We start from the raw sequence: 17,185 nt of genomic DNA, 5'->3' as shown, positions 1-17,185 counted from the left end.
AAAATATACGACCAGCTTAAACAATACTTATAGAACAAAGACATCCGATAATATTCAACAATGAAAGTTGAAAATGATTTATGACCAGCCGTTAGAAAAATAATAAAGTTAAATTGGAAGCTAACTAACGCCGAGCATGCTGTGATTTTCATCAATAATTGCATTTCTGACAGTCCTAATCCTATATATATATACATATATATATATACATATATATATGAATGGGTTCTTAAACCTTGTAACAACGTGATGTTGTTCTTACCTATTGGTCGCGACACCTCAATTTGAGTTTCTTGGTTACAATAATTGAGTTGTGTTATCTTAAACTTTATTCGGCAGGCTACTGACGAGTCTCGTGAGAGACGAAACGTACGTCTGGTTTTGCCGGTTCGTGATTCGCACGCCTTATAGCATCTCAAAGTCGAATTTGATGTGCAGGTTTCTCAAGATTTATGATTTCAAACATGTTCGCCCGTTCGTGATTCGCACGCCTTGTAGCATCTCAAACGTCGAATTCGATGTGCGGGTGCCTCACGATTTATAATTTCAAGCGTCGTATTCACCTCCGCCATTCGCACGCATTATAGCATCCCAACGTCTAATTCGCCGTGCGGCCTCACGCTTTATAGCATTAACACGTTCAATTCGCCGTGCGGATTCCTCACGCCTAAGCATCTCAACGGCGTGTTCGCCGTGCGGACCTGCACGCCTTATAGCATCTCAGCGGCGTATTCGCCGTTCGATTCCGCACGCCTTATAGCACTGACCTATATAATTATATATAAAGAGCCCAGTCATAATAAAACATTAAATATTCAAAAAAATGTTTTGTTTTACTTAATTAAATCAGCAAAATATTTTATGAAACAGATGTAGTAAATCCATTACTCATTTCATCAAGTCATGTCATATATCAATAGATGAAAATTACTTTTTTTCATTTAGGAAACCATTTACTTTAACAATTTACTTACATTACCTAAACTAAATTTAATTTAATGAAAATATTTAAACTTATCAATAAGCCTAAGAAAGGGTAAAATACTGGAAATCATTAATGATTAATTTATTTAAAATTAATCAAACAATATATTTCTTTCTTATTTAATTTTAATATCAACTTCACGATCCTTTCTTCACTTCACCACTGGAGTGGTGAAGTGAAGAAACTCTTATTCTATTATTGGATTATTGTGCAACAAGAATACTACAAAAAAAACACCACCCTACCCGCACATACACACACAATGGGTAATTTCCCAACATCAACATGTTAATATATATAAAAATAAATTTCAGCCTACCATTCCGTTTGAAAGATTTGCTACGGCAAGCACGGCTAGTAAGTACCATCTGTACCAGTATAATTTCATCTTCAAATTTCTTTCTCCAGCATCATAAATTTCTCGGTTAGTAAGTAGTTGGTCTCCATGGTCAGCATTGTTAATCATAACATGAGCACCATTATCAGTATCACCATTACCACTACCCGATACCAGTGGCGTTATTTCGTTATCAACAAACATACTGTGATTCTTATTTATATTTAATTTAGTGAAAATATTTATGAGACTGAACTTAGCCACAATTTTATAATTTTATAAGCAATCTTCGATGCCAATTATACACACGTTAAAAAAAGAAAAACGTAAAAGAGAGAGGGTACAGCAAGCCTGCATGCATATGCGATATGTTATATTATGTTATATGATATATGCTGTTTAGGTAGCAGCTATTGAATTATATATAAGAATGGCTATGAATCTGAACTTAGCCACCAGCCACAACGACCGACCTATATATTATGTGCGCGGAGAAATTGTGAAAAAAGAAAGGACCATCTGCTTAATGCACAGCAGAAGTTCATATATGCTACTAATAATTGTATAGCTATATAAATCCTTAACTGATCATTGAAATGTATGAAAAGTATGTATTCTATATATTTTAGTAACGCATGTATGAACAATGATTGTATGATGTATTGAACAACATAATGAAATTGACAGTAAGATGAACATAAAAATCGATTAAAAATATTATTAATTGCAGCCTCAAAAAAAGATTTTTACCACTCATGTAGAATTAAATTACCTTTCTAACAATATATTAGCCTCTGAAAAAAAGGCCTTCCAGGATGTTCAAAACCCGAAAAACTAACACATTTGATTGTGCATCGAATCACAAAAATAATTTTTTTCACTATTCATAATTGCGGCCTCAAAAAAAGATTTCTACCACTTATGTAGAATTAAATTACCTTTCTAACAATATATCAGCCACTAAAAAAAACTGCCTTCCAGGGTGTTCAAAACCCGAAAAACTAACACATTTCATTGTGCGTCGTATCACAGCGACTGAAACAGAAAGATATGGCTGGGCAAAATTAAATTTTACTCGCAGACATGGTGGTCGGTACTATTGGTCTGCCATCATCGCTTTTATTTCATTATAAAAATCATTATAACACGTCAACCCTAGATAAGCATTTATTGCTAGGCTGACTTTTTCACTTTATTTTATTGTGAATAAATAAATCAACAAAAAAAATTAAATTACACGTTCCTCTAGCCTGTGTATGCGTGGGTATGTATTATGTTTGTGTATGTATTGTGTTTGTGTGTGTATTGTATGTGTCAATAATTAACAAAATAACCCGATGATATCTTTAACAATTAATTCAATGATAAATTTAATTGACTTTAAATTCAACAATGTTCGTTTATGTATATGTGCGTTTTATTCAATGGGCTTTTTTGGTTATGCTATTTTTTCAGTTGAGTAGCATCGATATACGTTTTTTAGTAATGAATTTTAAGCGGTGTGCGCTCGTGTATGTGTGCTCTTTCTATTGCTGCCAATCGCACAACGTAGTTCATCATTAGGTTAGATGAGAGCGGTGCCATTGGTTCTGCATGCATTATGCCCGAACCAATGATTACAGTTTATAATTTTCTCATTCATACCAATATATGTTTATATATGTGTGTGTGCGTGTGTGAGTATGTATGTACGTACGTATGTATGTTTGTAAATAAATAAATTTGCAAATCAAATCACCCAGCCCGTCTGATTCATTGGTCAATTGTAAAATTTTAACAAACATAAAGTACTATTTTCATGTAGGAAAAGGAATACGACAATTGAGAGGTTTAGAAAAAAATCACAGATAAATAAAACTGGCTAATAAGCTACCGTCACTTGTCCGAATAGACTGTATTAATGCCTCCGATGATAATACAGTGCATCAAGGTAAAATGATGCAAATTCACTCAAATGACGTTTTAGCTAATGCTAGATCTGAGTCATTGAGTGTTGACGATGAGGATAAAGATGACGTTTTTGATGAAATTATAAAATTAAGAAAAGAACTACTTGCTTCAGATAGTGATAGATTTATACAACATGTTAGTGAGCCGTTGTGGATCGTTTCATATTCATACAAACAGGTTGAAGTTGCTAAACGAAACAAAAAAAAGAACATATTGCCAGTGTTGTATTTAATATAATATATATAGCTTATAATAACATGCATACATGTCAGCTGCTACTTAAACAGTATATATATAACATAATATAACATATATCGCATATGCATGCAGGCATGCTGTACCCTCTCTCTTTTACGTTTATCTCTTTTTAACGTGTGTATAATTGGCTTTTTAACGTGTGTATAATTGGCACCGAATCCTTTCTTACTTCTGAAAGGCAGGTAGGTGGAAAGAGTATGCCCTTGACTAAATTATTTGCTGATGGCTGGAAGCTAGTCAACGTATTTAACTGCCAACTGAACGAAACAAGAAAGTTTACTCGTCTGCTGTCTGTCATTGCCAACAAGTTTGCAACTGATTACATTTCATTACATTACTATTACTATTACTGATTAAGAAAAAGAATAAAAATATTATTTTTCTAAAATGTCTTAGAAGTCTCTTAGAGCTCCTATTAAAATTAACTTACTAATCCCATCTCACCCTATGAAAACTTTGTAGGCAGGTGACAGCATAACAACGTTTTGATAACATTCATTGTATTGTAGCATTGTGCTTATTTATTAGGCCCGACAGAGAGCGCATCAAGGTGTTGGGACCAGATCGATCCTGTGCTGAGTGGCTGCTGAGAAATGGAGCCACAGTGAAATGGAAGGGCAGTACCAAATGGCAGACTGACTACAACACACTACCAAGTGCTGATAACAAAAAGACCTATCACATTGAAGAGATTGATGTTGATGAGGCTGGCATCATGGCTGTTGGTTTTGAACATTTTGGTTGGTTGACTGCTAGATTATAAGTTTTTTTAGTTGTATTTATAGTTTCAGGAGATAATTTGACTTCTTTTAAATTGAAAATTTTCCACAATGTAATACTGCATCAATTTTCAAATAAAAATTTTATGTTGAAACCCCAAGATGGCTGCAACCACATAAAAAGAATCAGACTGCACCACTGTCCCTACCTCCCCGATGAGGCATTGATGTTGGCAGTTGACAAATTGAAGCACACGCTTGAGCACTTGGAGCTGACCAGTTGTGGGGACATTACAGATTCTGGACTTCTCTATTTACAACATCTGAGGTTCATGGAGTTGAAGCTGCCATGTAATATGCTTCCTCTATATGTATGTGTGTGTGTGTGTATATTATTATGTGGCATGGAGTACTACAAATACAAATATCCAAACACTTTTCAGTATGGCTTACATTCTTCCAAAATATGAACAGTTTAGACAGTCTATCACATATAGAAAACATGCAAAAAATGATCATTTCATAATTAATGTAACAAATTTATTCATTTGAATATAAATCCATGCACAGTTTGTTGAGGACTCTGTTATTGCGTGACCTGCCAGAAGTCATAGAGCCACAGAATTGCCTCAAACAGCTGTCTGCCAAGTTGCTTCAGTGTGCAATCAACTTTGACGGCGTGAACAAATATCATTGATTGTTTGCTTGCTGTGGATCATAATTATCTATACATTATTTACATATGTTTGTGTGTGCACATTAACAACACGTACCGTTCTTTTCCAGTTTGATGTCCTTATTAAAAGAGGCTCTATACAAATCATCAAATACGAATTCGCATTTTCAGTGGCGGATCTGAGGGAGCCGGCAGGGGGTCTAACCGAAAAATTTCCTTTTTGACGAAAAATGACGTAAGAAGAAAAAAAAAGGTCAGCTAAAAACGGTAGTAGGTCAACATTTTGGGACGTATTGGAACCTTTTCTCTTTCCCGATCAACGTTTGAAATGTTTTGCCCCCTTCCCTTCGCTAAAGTTGTCTAGATCCGCCACTGTGCATTTTCACTTAAATGCTTCTTTACGAGCATGAAATTAGTTCATTAATTCAATGTTGCGAGTTGTCAATTAATTATTACTTTAAATTTTCAACAATTTAAACGGATGTTAGGTGAGTGATTGTTGCCTGGTTCACTACACTCACTCACTAGCATCCATTGCACAATCGTTTTATCCTTTTCATTTTAAGATTTATTTACGCGTTTCAATTCCGACGGTTTGAAATGTGCACTGCTTGTAGTAATGATGAATTGAGACGTATGCCATGTGGCATAATCAATTTACTTCATCGCATTACTAAAATTCTCCGTGGTTTAACAATTTTTGCTGTTATTTTCACAATTTTTAAATTATTTTTTCAATGAAATATATCAGTCCGTCGACACAAAAATTTTGTCAAATTGTAATTTAACATTGAGATTTGAGATTACAATTGAAAAAATAGCTGGAAATCTCTGCCGATCATCTATTTAAGTATGAGTTGGTGACTTATTATTTCATTGTTTTTATTATTTTAATGTGATTGTTGTTAATGCTAGTCAGTTCACAACGTAACAAAACAACAAATAACCACCACGTCGAAAGCATGATATTTCTCTCTCTCTCCTCTCTCTCTCTCTCACATACACACACACACACGCACTGACTGATACCACTGAAGTTAAATTTAAAAAAATTAATGATAAATTAAATAATTGGCCAATGAATCAGGCTCGTCATCTCGTCGTCTTCATTCTTTTATCGTTAGGTTTGTTGCTCAATCTATCAGCATTCATCATCATTATCATCATCGATGACGATGATGATGATGCTGCCGCGGACGATGCTGATTGGTTGGCGATTGGTGGTTGATTGACGGCTGATTGATTAATGCTTGGTTCTTGTTTCACCGGCTCCATTTTCATCTCGCCTTTTATTGGTTCCTCTGAAAAGTATGAAACATTAGAAAAGGTTATATTTTATCTTCAAATGAATAAAAATGCAAATGTCTCAGAAACATTTGCGATTGGTGACTTCCGAATAATATCAATTAATGGACTAAAATATGAACAATCGGAAGCCTACTACTGCATCAGCAACACGGCAAGGACCAGCTGTCATTATAAAATTAGCGGCTATCAAAAAATTAAATAGACACAAACAACCCATCACATCAAATGATACACCAGGTCAACCGATCACAGCCAACCAACCGATTTTCTCAGGAGCCCTCTTGATGGTGAACCTCTGTGAGAAGTCTTGGAGGAGAAGGTCCACTCGTTCCCGTTGAAATAATGTGCCTGAAAAAAATTCAACATGCAGCATCGGCGATTCGCGCAAATTATACAACTTTATCAATGCGTATACTTAAACTTACACATTCACACACACACATGTATAAACACGCATGAACACATGCAAACAAAGGCACACACACTAAGACAAGCACACACGTACCTATGTTGTTCTTCGCTGGCTTCTTCTCTTTCTTCTTGTTTTTATCAACTGAATAACAAATGAAAAAGAAATCATTAGCCTTAATTTTAAATATGGTAGCAAAGAAATAAAAGAAAAAACAAATAGTGAAAGATGAACACAAAAAAGTCTGACCTTGAGAATTATTGTCTTTGAACTCCCACCAGTAACCTCGAGACGGATGGTACTTGGAGAAGTTCTGAGCTGGAAGGTGGGTGGATGGGTAAAGGGTAATGATAATAATAATAATAAATGATGTCGAAGATGATGTGATGAATAATGATAATAATAATATTAAATGATGATGATGGTGATATGATAAAAATTATGACATTTATAAGCACCATCATCATCAGCATCGTTATTATTATTACAGCATTATGTTTCATCATAATATTAATTATGAGAAATCTTTGTAAATTAAAGCCTCCAAGACTACTAGCAATGATAACTAAATAGTTATGTAACTATTACAATTATCATTCATTCATTCAATCACTCATCAACCAGTGAATGAATGGATGAATGAATGCACTACCATGCATGTATACAAATATAATGGGAAATAACAAATTAATTTTATTATGCAATAATAATTATAAAATAATAATAATTATTATAAAAATAATATTTCTTACTTTCTTCAAAAGCAGATCCGAGACTGTGTACGGCGTTCAACTGTTCAAATGAATGAATGAATGAATGATTGATTGAATGAATGCCAATTGTAAATACTGAAATAAATAAATTATTAAAAAATACTAAATAACATGATGAATGAATATAAAATATGAAAATAAAATAACAAAATAATTTAATAACAACATAAACGACATTATTAACAATGATAACATAATTTGAATAATTAACATAAATTAAACAGTAATAACATAATTTAAATAAATTAACATAAAAAAAAGAGATTAATGACGAACAATTCTTGCATTGATGACGGTACTGAGGTCCGGAGCCTGGTAGACGATACCCGCTATGATGTAGAAATCTGCCACTGGAATGGCTGTTGTGTGGTGGTAGAAAGAGGATGGGTGTGGTTTGTTGTATGTATGTGTGGTTAGTCTGTGTGTGTGTACGTGGTTGGTTAGTGTGTGTGTGTGCGTATGTGGTTGGGTAGAGTGCGTGTGTATGTGTGTGTTTTTTTTTATATTGTAAAAACGTAGAAAAATACAATCAAGAATACCAAAGAAATAATAATTAATTTTTAATGAAGTTATTAAAAGTGAAATAATTACAAATGGTTGGAGACTGTCGATTCTGCTGTCGGATGATGTATAAGATCGGCTCCTGGTGGTGTAAGAGGATGTATTCGGTGCCTGTCATTTCCCTGAGTGGGTGGTGTGTGGTGAAGTTGAGTGAGATGTTAAATTTTATAAATATGAATCAATATAATAAAATTTAACAATATTTAAATAGAAATCTAACTGAAGTTTATCTGGACTGAGGCGTTGCATTTTTATGATTTCGTTGTTGCACTGTTTGTCATAGAAGGGGTTGGTCCTCTCGGAGAAGTAGGCCAGCACGTTTGTGTGGTTCAGGTGAGGGATCCAGTTGGCATCGTGCCACGTCTTCTGGAGGTTGCTCTCGTAAACTGTAGTTTTTATTGAAATAAATAACAAGAATGATTTTAATTTGTTAGTTCAACTATTTAATATTTTAATATAAAATTAATTATGTCTGAATTTTATTAAAATTTTAAACATTATGAAAAAACAAATGTTTTTTTGAGATTACAATTAAAAAATTCATATTAATAACTAATTAAAAATCTTTCTAGATATTAGTTTGTTAATTCAATTATTAAATTATTATTAAACATTAAAATTTTAACATAATTTAATCTTTAAAATTGAAATTAATGATAAATATTATAAAATAAAAATTAAATTAAACTCTGCATTTATTGTTAGGCTGACTCTTTCACTTTGTTTTTATGAATAAATGGAATTAAAAAAAAAAAATTTTAAATCAAACCAAATAAAAATAATAAAATCAATTCATCAATTCATGTTGCTTGATGGAAGAAAAAAAGAAAAGAAAAAATTACCATTCATCACTCCAAACATTTATTTATCAAATTAAAGTTTGAGTTTACAATTAATTTATTTATATTGTTAGGTGGTAAATTAAATACCTAATCACTTATTTATATGACACTGGCTGTGTTGTAAAAATTAGTCTTTGTTTATTTTTTTAAAGACACTAAAAGCAAACTTAAGTGATTAAAAGTAAAGTTTAGTAGATACATTTATTTAAAAAATATTTAAAATTTATTCAAAATTAAAAATAATTTAATATTTAAAAACAAAAAAAATTACTAATAGTTTTTTAATAAATTTTAAATTTGATCGATTTTTTACGTTCAACAAATTTCAAATTGAACGCTTGATAATTTTTATTACACGCTAACTTTTAACCAAAAACACTGCTGGTAACTTCGACGACGTTCGCTCACCTCGACTTACTTTTGGTGATTTGAGTCTGTCCAATGTCCACGTGCTGATTGATTAGGTTGGTTGGTTGGTTGATTGATTGATTGATTGGTTGGTTGATTAGTTAGATAGGTAGATTTGTTGGTTTGATGGTAGGTTGATTAGATAGGTTGATTAGATTGGTTGATTAGATAGGTTGATTGGTTGGATGGTTGGCTGATTGTAGTAAAAATAGAGGCCAGTAGGCTGATTGGTTGGTTGGACTGATTGATCTAATTTATTCTTATTAATTAAATTGTTTGATTTACTAATTTTACTTTCTTGCTAGAGTTGGTTTTGTATTGGTTGCATGGTTGTTTGTTGTTTATTCAGTAGAAAGAAAGTCTGGTTGGTTGATTTTTAGGTTAAAGGGCCGATTGATTTGCAGCTTCTGAGTGGGTTTGGATGGTCTAATAGTTAATTGTTTAAATTAGAACTAGTTGGATGGTTATTTAACCAATCAGTTGGTTAGTTGAGTGGCTGCCTAGTACAATTGTTCACTTATTAATAAATATGTGATTTGAGGATTAACTGATTGATTAGTTGGTTGGTTGGATGCTGGCTGACTGGTTGGTGGAGAGTTGCTGAGTGATTAATAAGTTGAGCTTCTAAATGGTTAACTTGTCTGTAGTTTATTTGATTATCTTATGGTTATATATATATATATATATATATATATATATATATATATATATATATAAATTTAGCCTTTAACCTTTAACAACATTAAACACTAATTAAATATTTAATTTCTTAGTGACCAACCTTGATAACTGCAACAGTAACAACAACAACAGTTATAACAACAACAACTGCAACAACTACTAAGTAATCACAAACAACTACCTACAACGACCTACTAACCTCCAGGAACCATGGCCACAGCAGGGCAAGTGTTAGTTGCCTGCCTGTCTCTTCAGATTCTTAAATTTAACTGTTTTTTGGCAGAACTTTTCTTTTGCCATTTACATGTGATGGTTTTTCTTTGCCATATGCAATGTGATTGTATCACCTCGCTCGTATGAAACAATTTTAAATGTACTTATTTGAAATTTTTCATTGCAATGTTATAAATGATATTAATCAGAATAAACTTGTTTTACTTATAAAATTAAATAAAATAAAATACATTTTTTTTTAATATAGTTATAATATAAATTATAAAATTATATTAATGCTAATAAATTATAAAATTATAATAGTAATTAGATTATTATTATAAATAAATATGGACACTACCACCACCACCATCTCCAATGGGGAAAAACCTGACAGGGCGGATATCGGGTTGATTGGCCTGGCTGTGATGGGGCAGAACCTCGTCCTCAACATGAACGATCATGGATTCATTGTTAGTGTTACGTTCATACTTTGTGGTGATATGTTTGTTGTTGTTGTTGTTGATGATGTGTTTGTTGTTGTTGATGTTGATGATGGTGATCATGATGTTATAATGATGATGTACTTGATGATGATGATGATGGTGTTTGTGTGTGTGTGAGTGTGTGATGAATATATACGATTTACTATTTAACAACGATGATGACGTTGTGATTGCGTGTAGGTGTGTGTGTACAACAGAACGGTGCAGAAGGTGGATGAGTTTCTGGCCAATGAGGCGAGGGGCACGAAGATTGTCGGGGCTCACAGCTTGGAAGAGTTTGTCTCGAAGTTGAAGTTGCCAAAACGAGTGATGTTGCTGGTGAAAGCGGGCAAGCCTGTTGACGAGTTCATTGATAAATTGGTTGGTTGGTCGGTTGAATGGTTGGCTGATTGGTCAGTTGATTGATTGGTTGGTAGTTTGGTTGGCTGGATGGTTGGTTGGTTAGATGGTTGGTTGGTTGGTTAGTTGATTGGTAGGTTGGTTGGTTTGATGGTTGGTAGGTTGGTTGGATAGTTGAGGCTGCGTGGATGGCCAGCATATATTTCTATTCCGAATCATCATGATTCAAGTTATTGTGTATGCATGTATTTTTATTTTCCCATCCACATGCCTATCAAGCAACTATCACTAATTTATTTTTAACCCCTAACCTAACTTTCAAAGGTGCCCTTGCTGGGTCCTGGTGACGATTGTGTATGCATGTATTTTTTCATTCCCATCCACATGCCTATCAAGCAACTATCACTAATTTATTTTTAACCCCTAATCTGACCTTCAAAGGTGCCCTTGCTGGGTCCTGGTGACATCATCATTGATGGGGGCAACTCAGAGTATACAGATACCGATGTATGGTTTGTGTGTATGTGTACGTGACTGCTTGTGTGCGTGTGTGTGTGTGTGTCTGGTTGTGTTAGGTTGGAAGTGTAGAATCTGGTATCTGGTTCAACTTTGCATCTATCTTTTACTACTACGTCATTTTCCTGATACTGACATGCTTCTCTGCTGTGATGTGTACCATTTTTCCATCGTTGCCCTGTGTTTTGTACATCTTGCATGGTGTTATTCTCGACCACATTCCAGAGGAGGACCAAGTCTTTGTCAGAAAGGGGTATTTTGTACGTGGGGTCAGGGGTCAGTGGGGGAGAGGAGGGGGCCAGGTTTGGACCATCACTCATGCCTGGAGGGAACCAGCAAGCTTGGTTGGTTCTGCTTGTTGTTCATTGATTGTCAGGTGGTGATGAGCTGCTGTTGTTGTAGTGTTGTTGTTGGGGATGTTTTTGATGAGCTGTTGTTGTTAGCATGTTGTTGTTTGTGAGTGATGGTTACTTGTTGTCAATTTTGTTGTGCCCACAAAAATGGTAGTGTTGTAGTAGTGTTGATGGTGTGATGATGATGACGATGGTGATGATGTTGTTGGTGATGTGATGATGATAACGACGATGATGATGATTGTTACATCACGTTAACGTGTTAATGGTATGATGTTACCTTGATAGTGTGGTGATGTTGATGATGATGTCAGAGCTGGCTGCTGCATTACGTCATCATGCCTTCGTTACGTCACTTAACCTCAACACTCACACACACAAACACACACACGCAGGCCACACATCAAGGATATCTTCCAAAATGTCGCGGCAAAGGTCGACCAGCAACCCTGCTGTGATTGGGTCGGTTTTGTTGTTGTTGTCGTTGTTGTTGTTGTGATCATTATTTAGTATTTGTACCAAAATTTGCTGGTTTTGAGGTTTTGGTTAGTTAGATGATTGATTGATGGATTGATTGATTGATTGATTGATTGATTGATTGATTGATTGATTGATTGATAGGTTGGATCAGGCGGTGCGGGACATTTTGTGAAAATGGTCCACAATGGCATTGAGTATGGTGACATGCAGCTGATCTGTGAGGCCTATCATCTATTGAAGGCAGAGCTAAAACTGACCAATGAAGAACTAGCCCAGGTTTGATGCGTTCGGATTGGTCCATTCATTTCATCATAACAGAGTTTTTATTTGTTAATTTATTTTATTATAATTATAATTTATTTTGTCATAATTTATTTATTTTTAAAAATCGAAAAATATTTTTTTCCTTTAATAAATTGACTGATTGATTTACTCGTGACGATCATTATAGCATCATCATTATTATCCTCACCATCGTCACTTCACTCATCATCATCACCTGTGTCACCATTGTCACTTCAATTCTAACCACCACTCGTATCACCATCTTCACTTTAATCTTCACTCACCATCACCTGTATCACCATCTTCTCTTCAATTGTCGTCGTCATCATCATCACCTCGATCATCATCACCTGGATCAGGTATTTGAGGATTGGAACAATTCCGAACTGGAATCCTTCCTCATTGAGATAACCAGGGACATCTTGAGGTCAGTCGTTTGCTTCCATTGCATCCTCATCAACTTTTTTTCCCCTTCCAAAGGGGTAATTCTAAAGTTAACGCCTCTTGTATGGTTTCAAATGCGGATTGGGCGGTGGTTGCGCCATGGTGTAACGGTTAAGATGCCTAGCACTGATGTTGCGGTGAACCGGTTTGAATGCAAAGAGACCCGCGCCTATCACGTGCAATTTGTGTGGTGCATGTTCTCATGCACTGTAAGCTTGTTGTTGATGAATGTTAGAAATTGCATCGAGAGAAGTTGTACACACAGAAGAAAAATGTATTACATAATATGTCTGCTCGTCGACATTCGCTTATGTAAGGTGGCTGTGAGCCGCTTCCAATGCTGCTTTAGATGGGGCGCTATGTGAATTACATTTTGATCATTGAATGATCCAATTTAAATAATAATAATAATATATAAATTACATTTTGATAATTGAATGATCCAATTTAAATAATAATTAGTTATACTTATTGAATATCATACCGATTCTGCTTGTTATACAGGTACAAGAATGAGGAAGGTGTCTATGTACTGGACAGTATCAATGATCAGGCTGGCCAGGTCAGTCTTGAGTCGATGGATGGATGGATGGAGGGATGTGTTGTCGGACGGATGGATGTTTTGATGGATGGATGAATGGATGGATGGATGTGTTTATGGGTAGATGGGTGTGATTGGTTGAAGTGCTGATGAATTTATTGATGAATTAATGGATTGATTGGTTAATTTATGAATGAATTGATTAATGAATCAGTATTATGAAACTTGGTTTGTGATGCTACTTTCTGGGCAGCCGGAGGTTGTGTGCAACTCTTTTTTGTTTGCATGCCTGTGTGTGTTTATTGATTGACTGCTTGATTACTGGCTTAATAGATTGGTTAATTTGATTGATTAATTAATTGGCTAATGATTGATTGATTAATAGATTAATTTGTTGGTTGATAGAATGATTGATTGGTTGATAGAATGATTGATTGATTGGTTGGTTGATTGGATGACTACTTGATTGATTATAGAAAGGTACAGGAAAATGGACAGTTATCTCTTCACTCGAATATGGCATACCTCTCACATTGATTAGTTAGTTGTGTGATTGATTGATTGATTGATTGATTGGTTGGTTGATTGATTGATTGGTTGATTGATTGGTTGATTGATTGGTTGATTGATTGAAGGTGAGGCGGTCTTCGCACGAGCCTTGTCAGCCCTCAAGAAGGAGAGGATGGTGGCGGAGAAACATTTTGGGGGTCCAATGGACGAGGGGGTGAGTAAAGGAGTGCAGGTTGATAAGAAGGAGTTCATTGGACATGTCAAGAAGGTAAGATGAATAATTGATTGGTTTGTTGGTTGGTTAGTTGGTCGGATGGTTGGTTGATTGGTTTGTTGTCGGATGGTTGGCTGGTTGATTGGTTGGTTTGTTGTTTGGTTGGTTTGTTGTTTGGTTGGCTGGTTGATTGGTTGGCTGGTTGATTGGTTGGTTTGTTGTTTGGTTTGTTGTTTGGTTGGTTGGTTTGTTGTTGGGTTGTTTGGCTGGTTGTTTGGTTGTTTCTTTGAAATGATGTTGCGAACGGTTATAACGACGACGACAACAACGAACGAATGTGTCGCCCCCACAGGCCTTGTACGCTTCGAAGATCATCTCCTACGCTCAGGGCTTCATGCTCATGAGGCAGGTTTGTTTGTGGTTTCAGTGGCTGCTCTGTTCTACTTTTGTAGCCCCTTGTTTCACCTAACTCTCTTTGTGTTTCCCGCGTTTAATTGCGTTCGTTCGTTCGTTTGTTTACAAAGAAATGATAATAATTGCATTCTCATCGCCATCCTAATGCACCATCTGCGTCATCTCCATCGTCACCCCACCACCGCCATCACCACCAGGTGAGTGAATCGCTACAGTGGGACTTGAACTACGGAGGGATTGCCCTGATGTGGAGGGGTGGATGCATCATTAGGAGGTTGCTGGCGTCATGATGACTTGCTGACATGAGTCTCCTTGCATTATTCATTGATGGTGGTTGATGGATGGTGCTGGATGAACCGATGTGATTGAAGGGGTGTGTGATTGGATGAACGTTTCATTGAACGAACAAATAAACGAACCAGCGAATAAATAAATGAATTAACAAATGAATGTATGGACAGAGAATGGAAAATGCGTTAATGTATGGACAAACTAGTTTTTTTGACAGATACGCAACAGCAACACACACATCCACAAAACAACACACACACACAACAACACACACATTTACACAACAACACACACATCCACACAACAAGACACACATCCACACAACAGCACACACAACAACACATACACACACACATCCACACAACATACACACATTCAAATCACACACATCCACAACAACATATAACCACACAGCAAGTTCTTGGGCGAGATTAAGAGAGCTTACGACATGAATCCACATTTGATGAACCTCCTAGTGGATGACTTCTTCAAGAATGCCGTCCTCGATTGTCAGGTTGTCTTCTGACCAACACATCAATCAAACATCTAATCAGTCAATCGATTGATCAACCACCTAAACAAACTTTCAACCATCTAACTAATTGTCAAGCCATCCAATTAATTAATTAATTAACCAATTAATCGCTCAGTCATCCAGTTAGTCAAATGATCATTCATTCAACTAAATTAACCACAACAATCAATCAATCAAACAACCGACCGACCGACCATTCATCGATTAATGAATCAATCAACCATTTAACCAAACGAATCAATCATACCGACTATCCATCCACTCAACAATCCAATGACCAACCAACCGACCAACGCAGCATTCTTGGCGCCAAGTCGTGTCACGTGCTTGCCTAAGCGGCATCCCAGTTCCTGCTTTCTCGTCTGCTCTCTCGTTCTACGATGGATACAGGAGCGGCTGGCTGCCTGCCAATCTACTGCAGGTGGGTGGCGACATGGTGTTGCTGGTGGTGGTTGTGGTGATGTTTTTTTCACCAGTTTATTTCCTCAAACGCCAAAAAAACGAAGTTGCGTTGATGCTGGATGACGTCATTGATCAATGATGATGATGATGATGATGATGACGTTTGGTGATCTGCTTTATTTGCATTTATATAGCGCTTTATTCAAGAGGATCGCAGAGGAGATGGATGGTTTTGTGTTGACGTTTGTTTCGCTGCTGTTGTCGTCGTTGTTGTCGTCATTTTCGCTATGCTATATTGGAAACATACACGAATAAAGACGATAACGATGGTTACCTATATGGCTACACACAAGCCACTCACACACACACACACACACGCACGCACACACAGGGATTAAGAGATTACTTCGGGGCACACACCTACTCGACATTAGAGCAGCCCGATAAGTTCGTGCACACAAACTGGACGGGTCATGGAGGCAGGGTTACATCGACCACCTACAATTCTTGATTCATATGCGTACATATGTGTGTATATATGTATATATAAGTTTTTATAATACACATGCATACATTCATGCATACATACATACATACATAGATAGATATATACGTTCGTACATAGATAGATACATACATTGATACATACATAGATACATACATACATACATACCTAAGTACACGCATACATACATACAAACGAACAAACATATATACATGCATACATTTATAACATATATGTACTGTACACTTATACAACGATACGTGCATACACTATATACAAATACAAAATACATCATTGTTTTTATTACAGTTGGATTGATGCTTGTTGTTATTGATTAATTTATTTCATTGTTAAAGCTTAAAGCTTCATTTTTATTCGCAAATTAGGGTTTTCAAAGTTGAAATTAATTTTTTAATTAAACTTTTATTTTGGATTTTAGTTTAATGACTTATAAATTAAATTCTCGACGTTATTAACGTTATTCATCCATTCATGTGTGCATGGTGTAGCATTTTTTGAAATTTTTAATATTGCATGTGTTTTACCAGATGAATAAAATTTCCCAGTTTGATGTGTAAATTTTTCAGATGAATTAAAAGATACAATCAATTTACGAAACGATTAAAGTTATTTTTGTTTATCCAGGCGTACGGAAACAACAAAAGTCATCCAAGCGTCTCTGATGCTATTCATAGGACGCGATATAAATCAATAATAATTATAGTAACAT

The 17,185-nt window shown here is 35.4% G+C and overlaps 3 protein-coding genes across 3 annotated transcripts; 2 read left to right on the top strand and 1 right to left on the bottom strand.

The window, feature by feature from the left end:
- Positions 1-3,682: 3,682 nt before the first annotated feature.
- Positions 3,683-5,687, top strand: HELRODRAFT_185685 (hypothetical protein). The gene is made up of 4 exons (XM_009021933.1): positions 3,683-3,837; positions 4,059-4,270; positions 4,412-4,577; positions 4,820-5,687. The coding sequence occupies exons 1-4, from the start codon at positions 3,728-3,730 to the stop codon at positions 4,944-4,946; spliced, it is 615 nt and encodes a 204-aa protein (XP_009020181.1). The 5' UTR covers positions 3,683-3,727; the 3' UTR covers positions 4,947-5,687.
- Positions 5,688-5,692: 5 nt separating this feature from the next.
- HELRODRAFT_100409 (hypothetical protein) lies at positions 5,693-8,939 on the bottom strand. Its single transcript, XM_009021932.1, has 10 exons — positions 8,819-8,939; positions 8,197-8,362; positions 8,007-8,098; positions 7,692-7,774; positions 7,395-7,434; positions 6,892-6,960; positions 6,739-6,786; positions 6,495-6,581; positions 5,927-6,226; positions 5,693-5,894 (listed from the first exon to the last, which is right to left on the bottom strand). Exons 1-9 carry the CDS (start codon positions 8,835-8,837, stop codon positions 6,018-6,020), a joined length of 813 nt encoding a protein of 270 aa, XP_009020180.1. The 5' UTR covers positions 8,838-8,939; the 3' UTR covers positions 5,693-5,894; positions 5,927-6,017.
- A 290-nt stretch (positions 8,940-9,229) lies between these two features.
- HELRODRAFT_100404 (hypothetical protein) lies at positions 9,230-17,034 on the top strand. Its single transcript, XM_009021931.1, has 17 exons — positions 9,230-9,282; positions 10,000-10,137; positions 10,518-10,593; positions 10,807-10,986; positions 11,407-11,472; positions 11,707-11,825; positions 12,230-12,296; positions 12,456-12,590; positions 12,959-13,026; positions 13,548-13,605; positions 14,061-14,124; positions 14,220-14,362; positions 14,661-14,717; positions 14,920-14,996; positions 15,428-15,527; positions 15,847-15,969; positions 16,342-17,034. Exons 2-17 carry the CDS (start codon positions 10,118-10,120, stop codon positions 16,459-16,461), a joined length of 1,473 nt encoding a protein of 490 aa, XP_009020179.1. The 5' UTR covers positions 9,230-9,282; positions 10,000-10,117; the 3' UTR covers positions 16,462-17,034.
- The last annotated feature ends 151 nt before the right edge of the window (positions 17,035-17,185 follow it).

The sequence above is a fragment of the Helobdella robusta genome, assembly GCF_000326865.2.
Source record: "Helobdella robusta unplaced genomic scaffold HELROscaffold_30, whole genome shotgun sequence".
In the NCBI taxonomy this organism is placed as follows: domain Eukaryota; kingdom Metazoa; phylum Annelida; class Clitellata; order Rhynchobdellida; family Glossiphoniidae; genus Helobdella; species Helobdella robusta.
The sequence above is the reverse complement of the archived record's forward strand: the minus strand, read 5'-3'. Positions and strand labels throughout refer to the sequence as shown.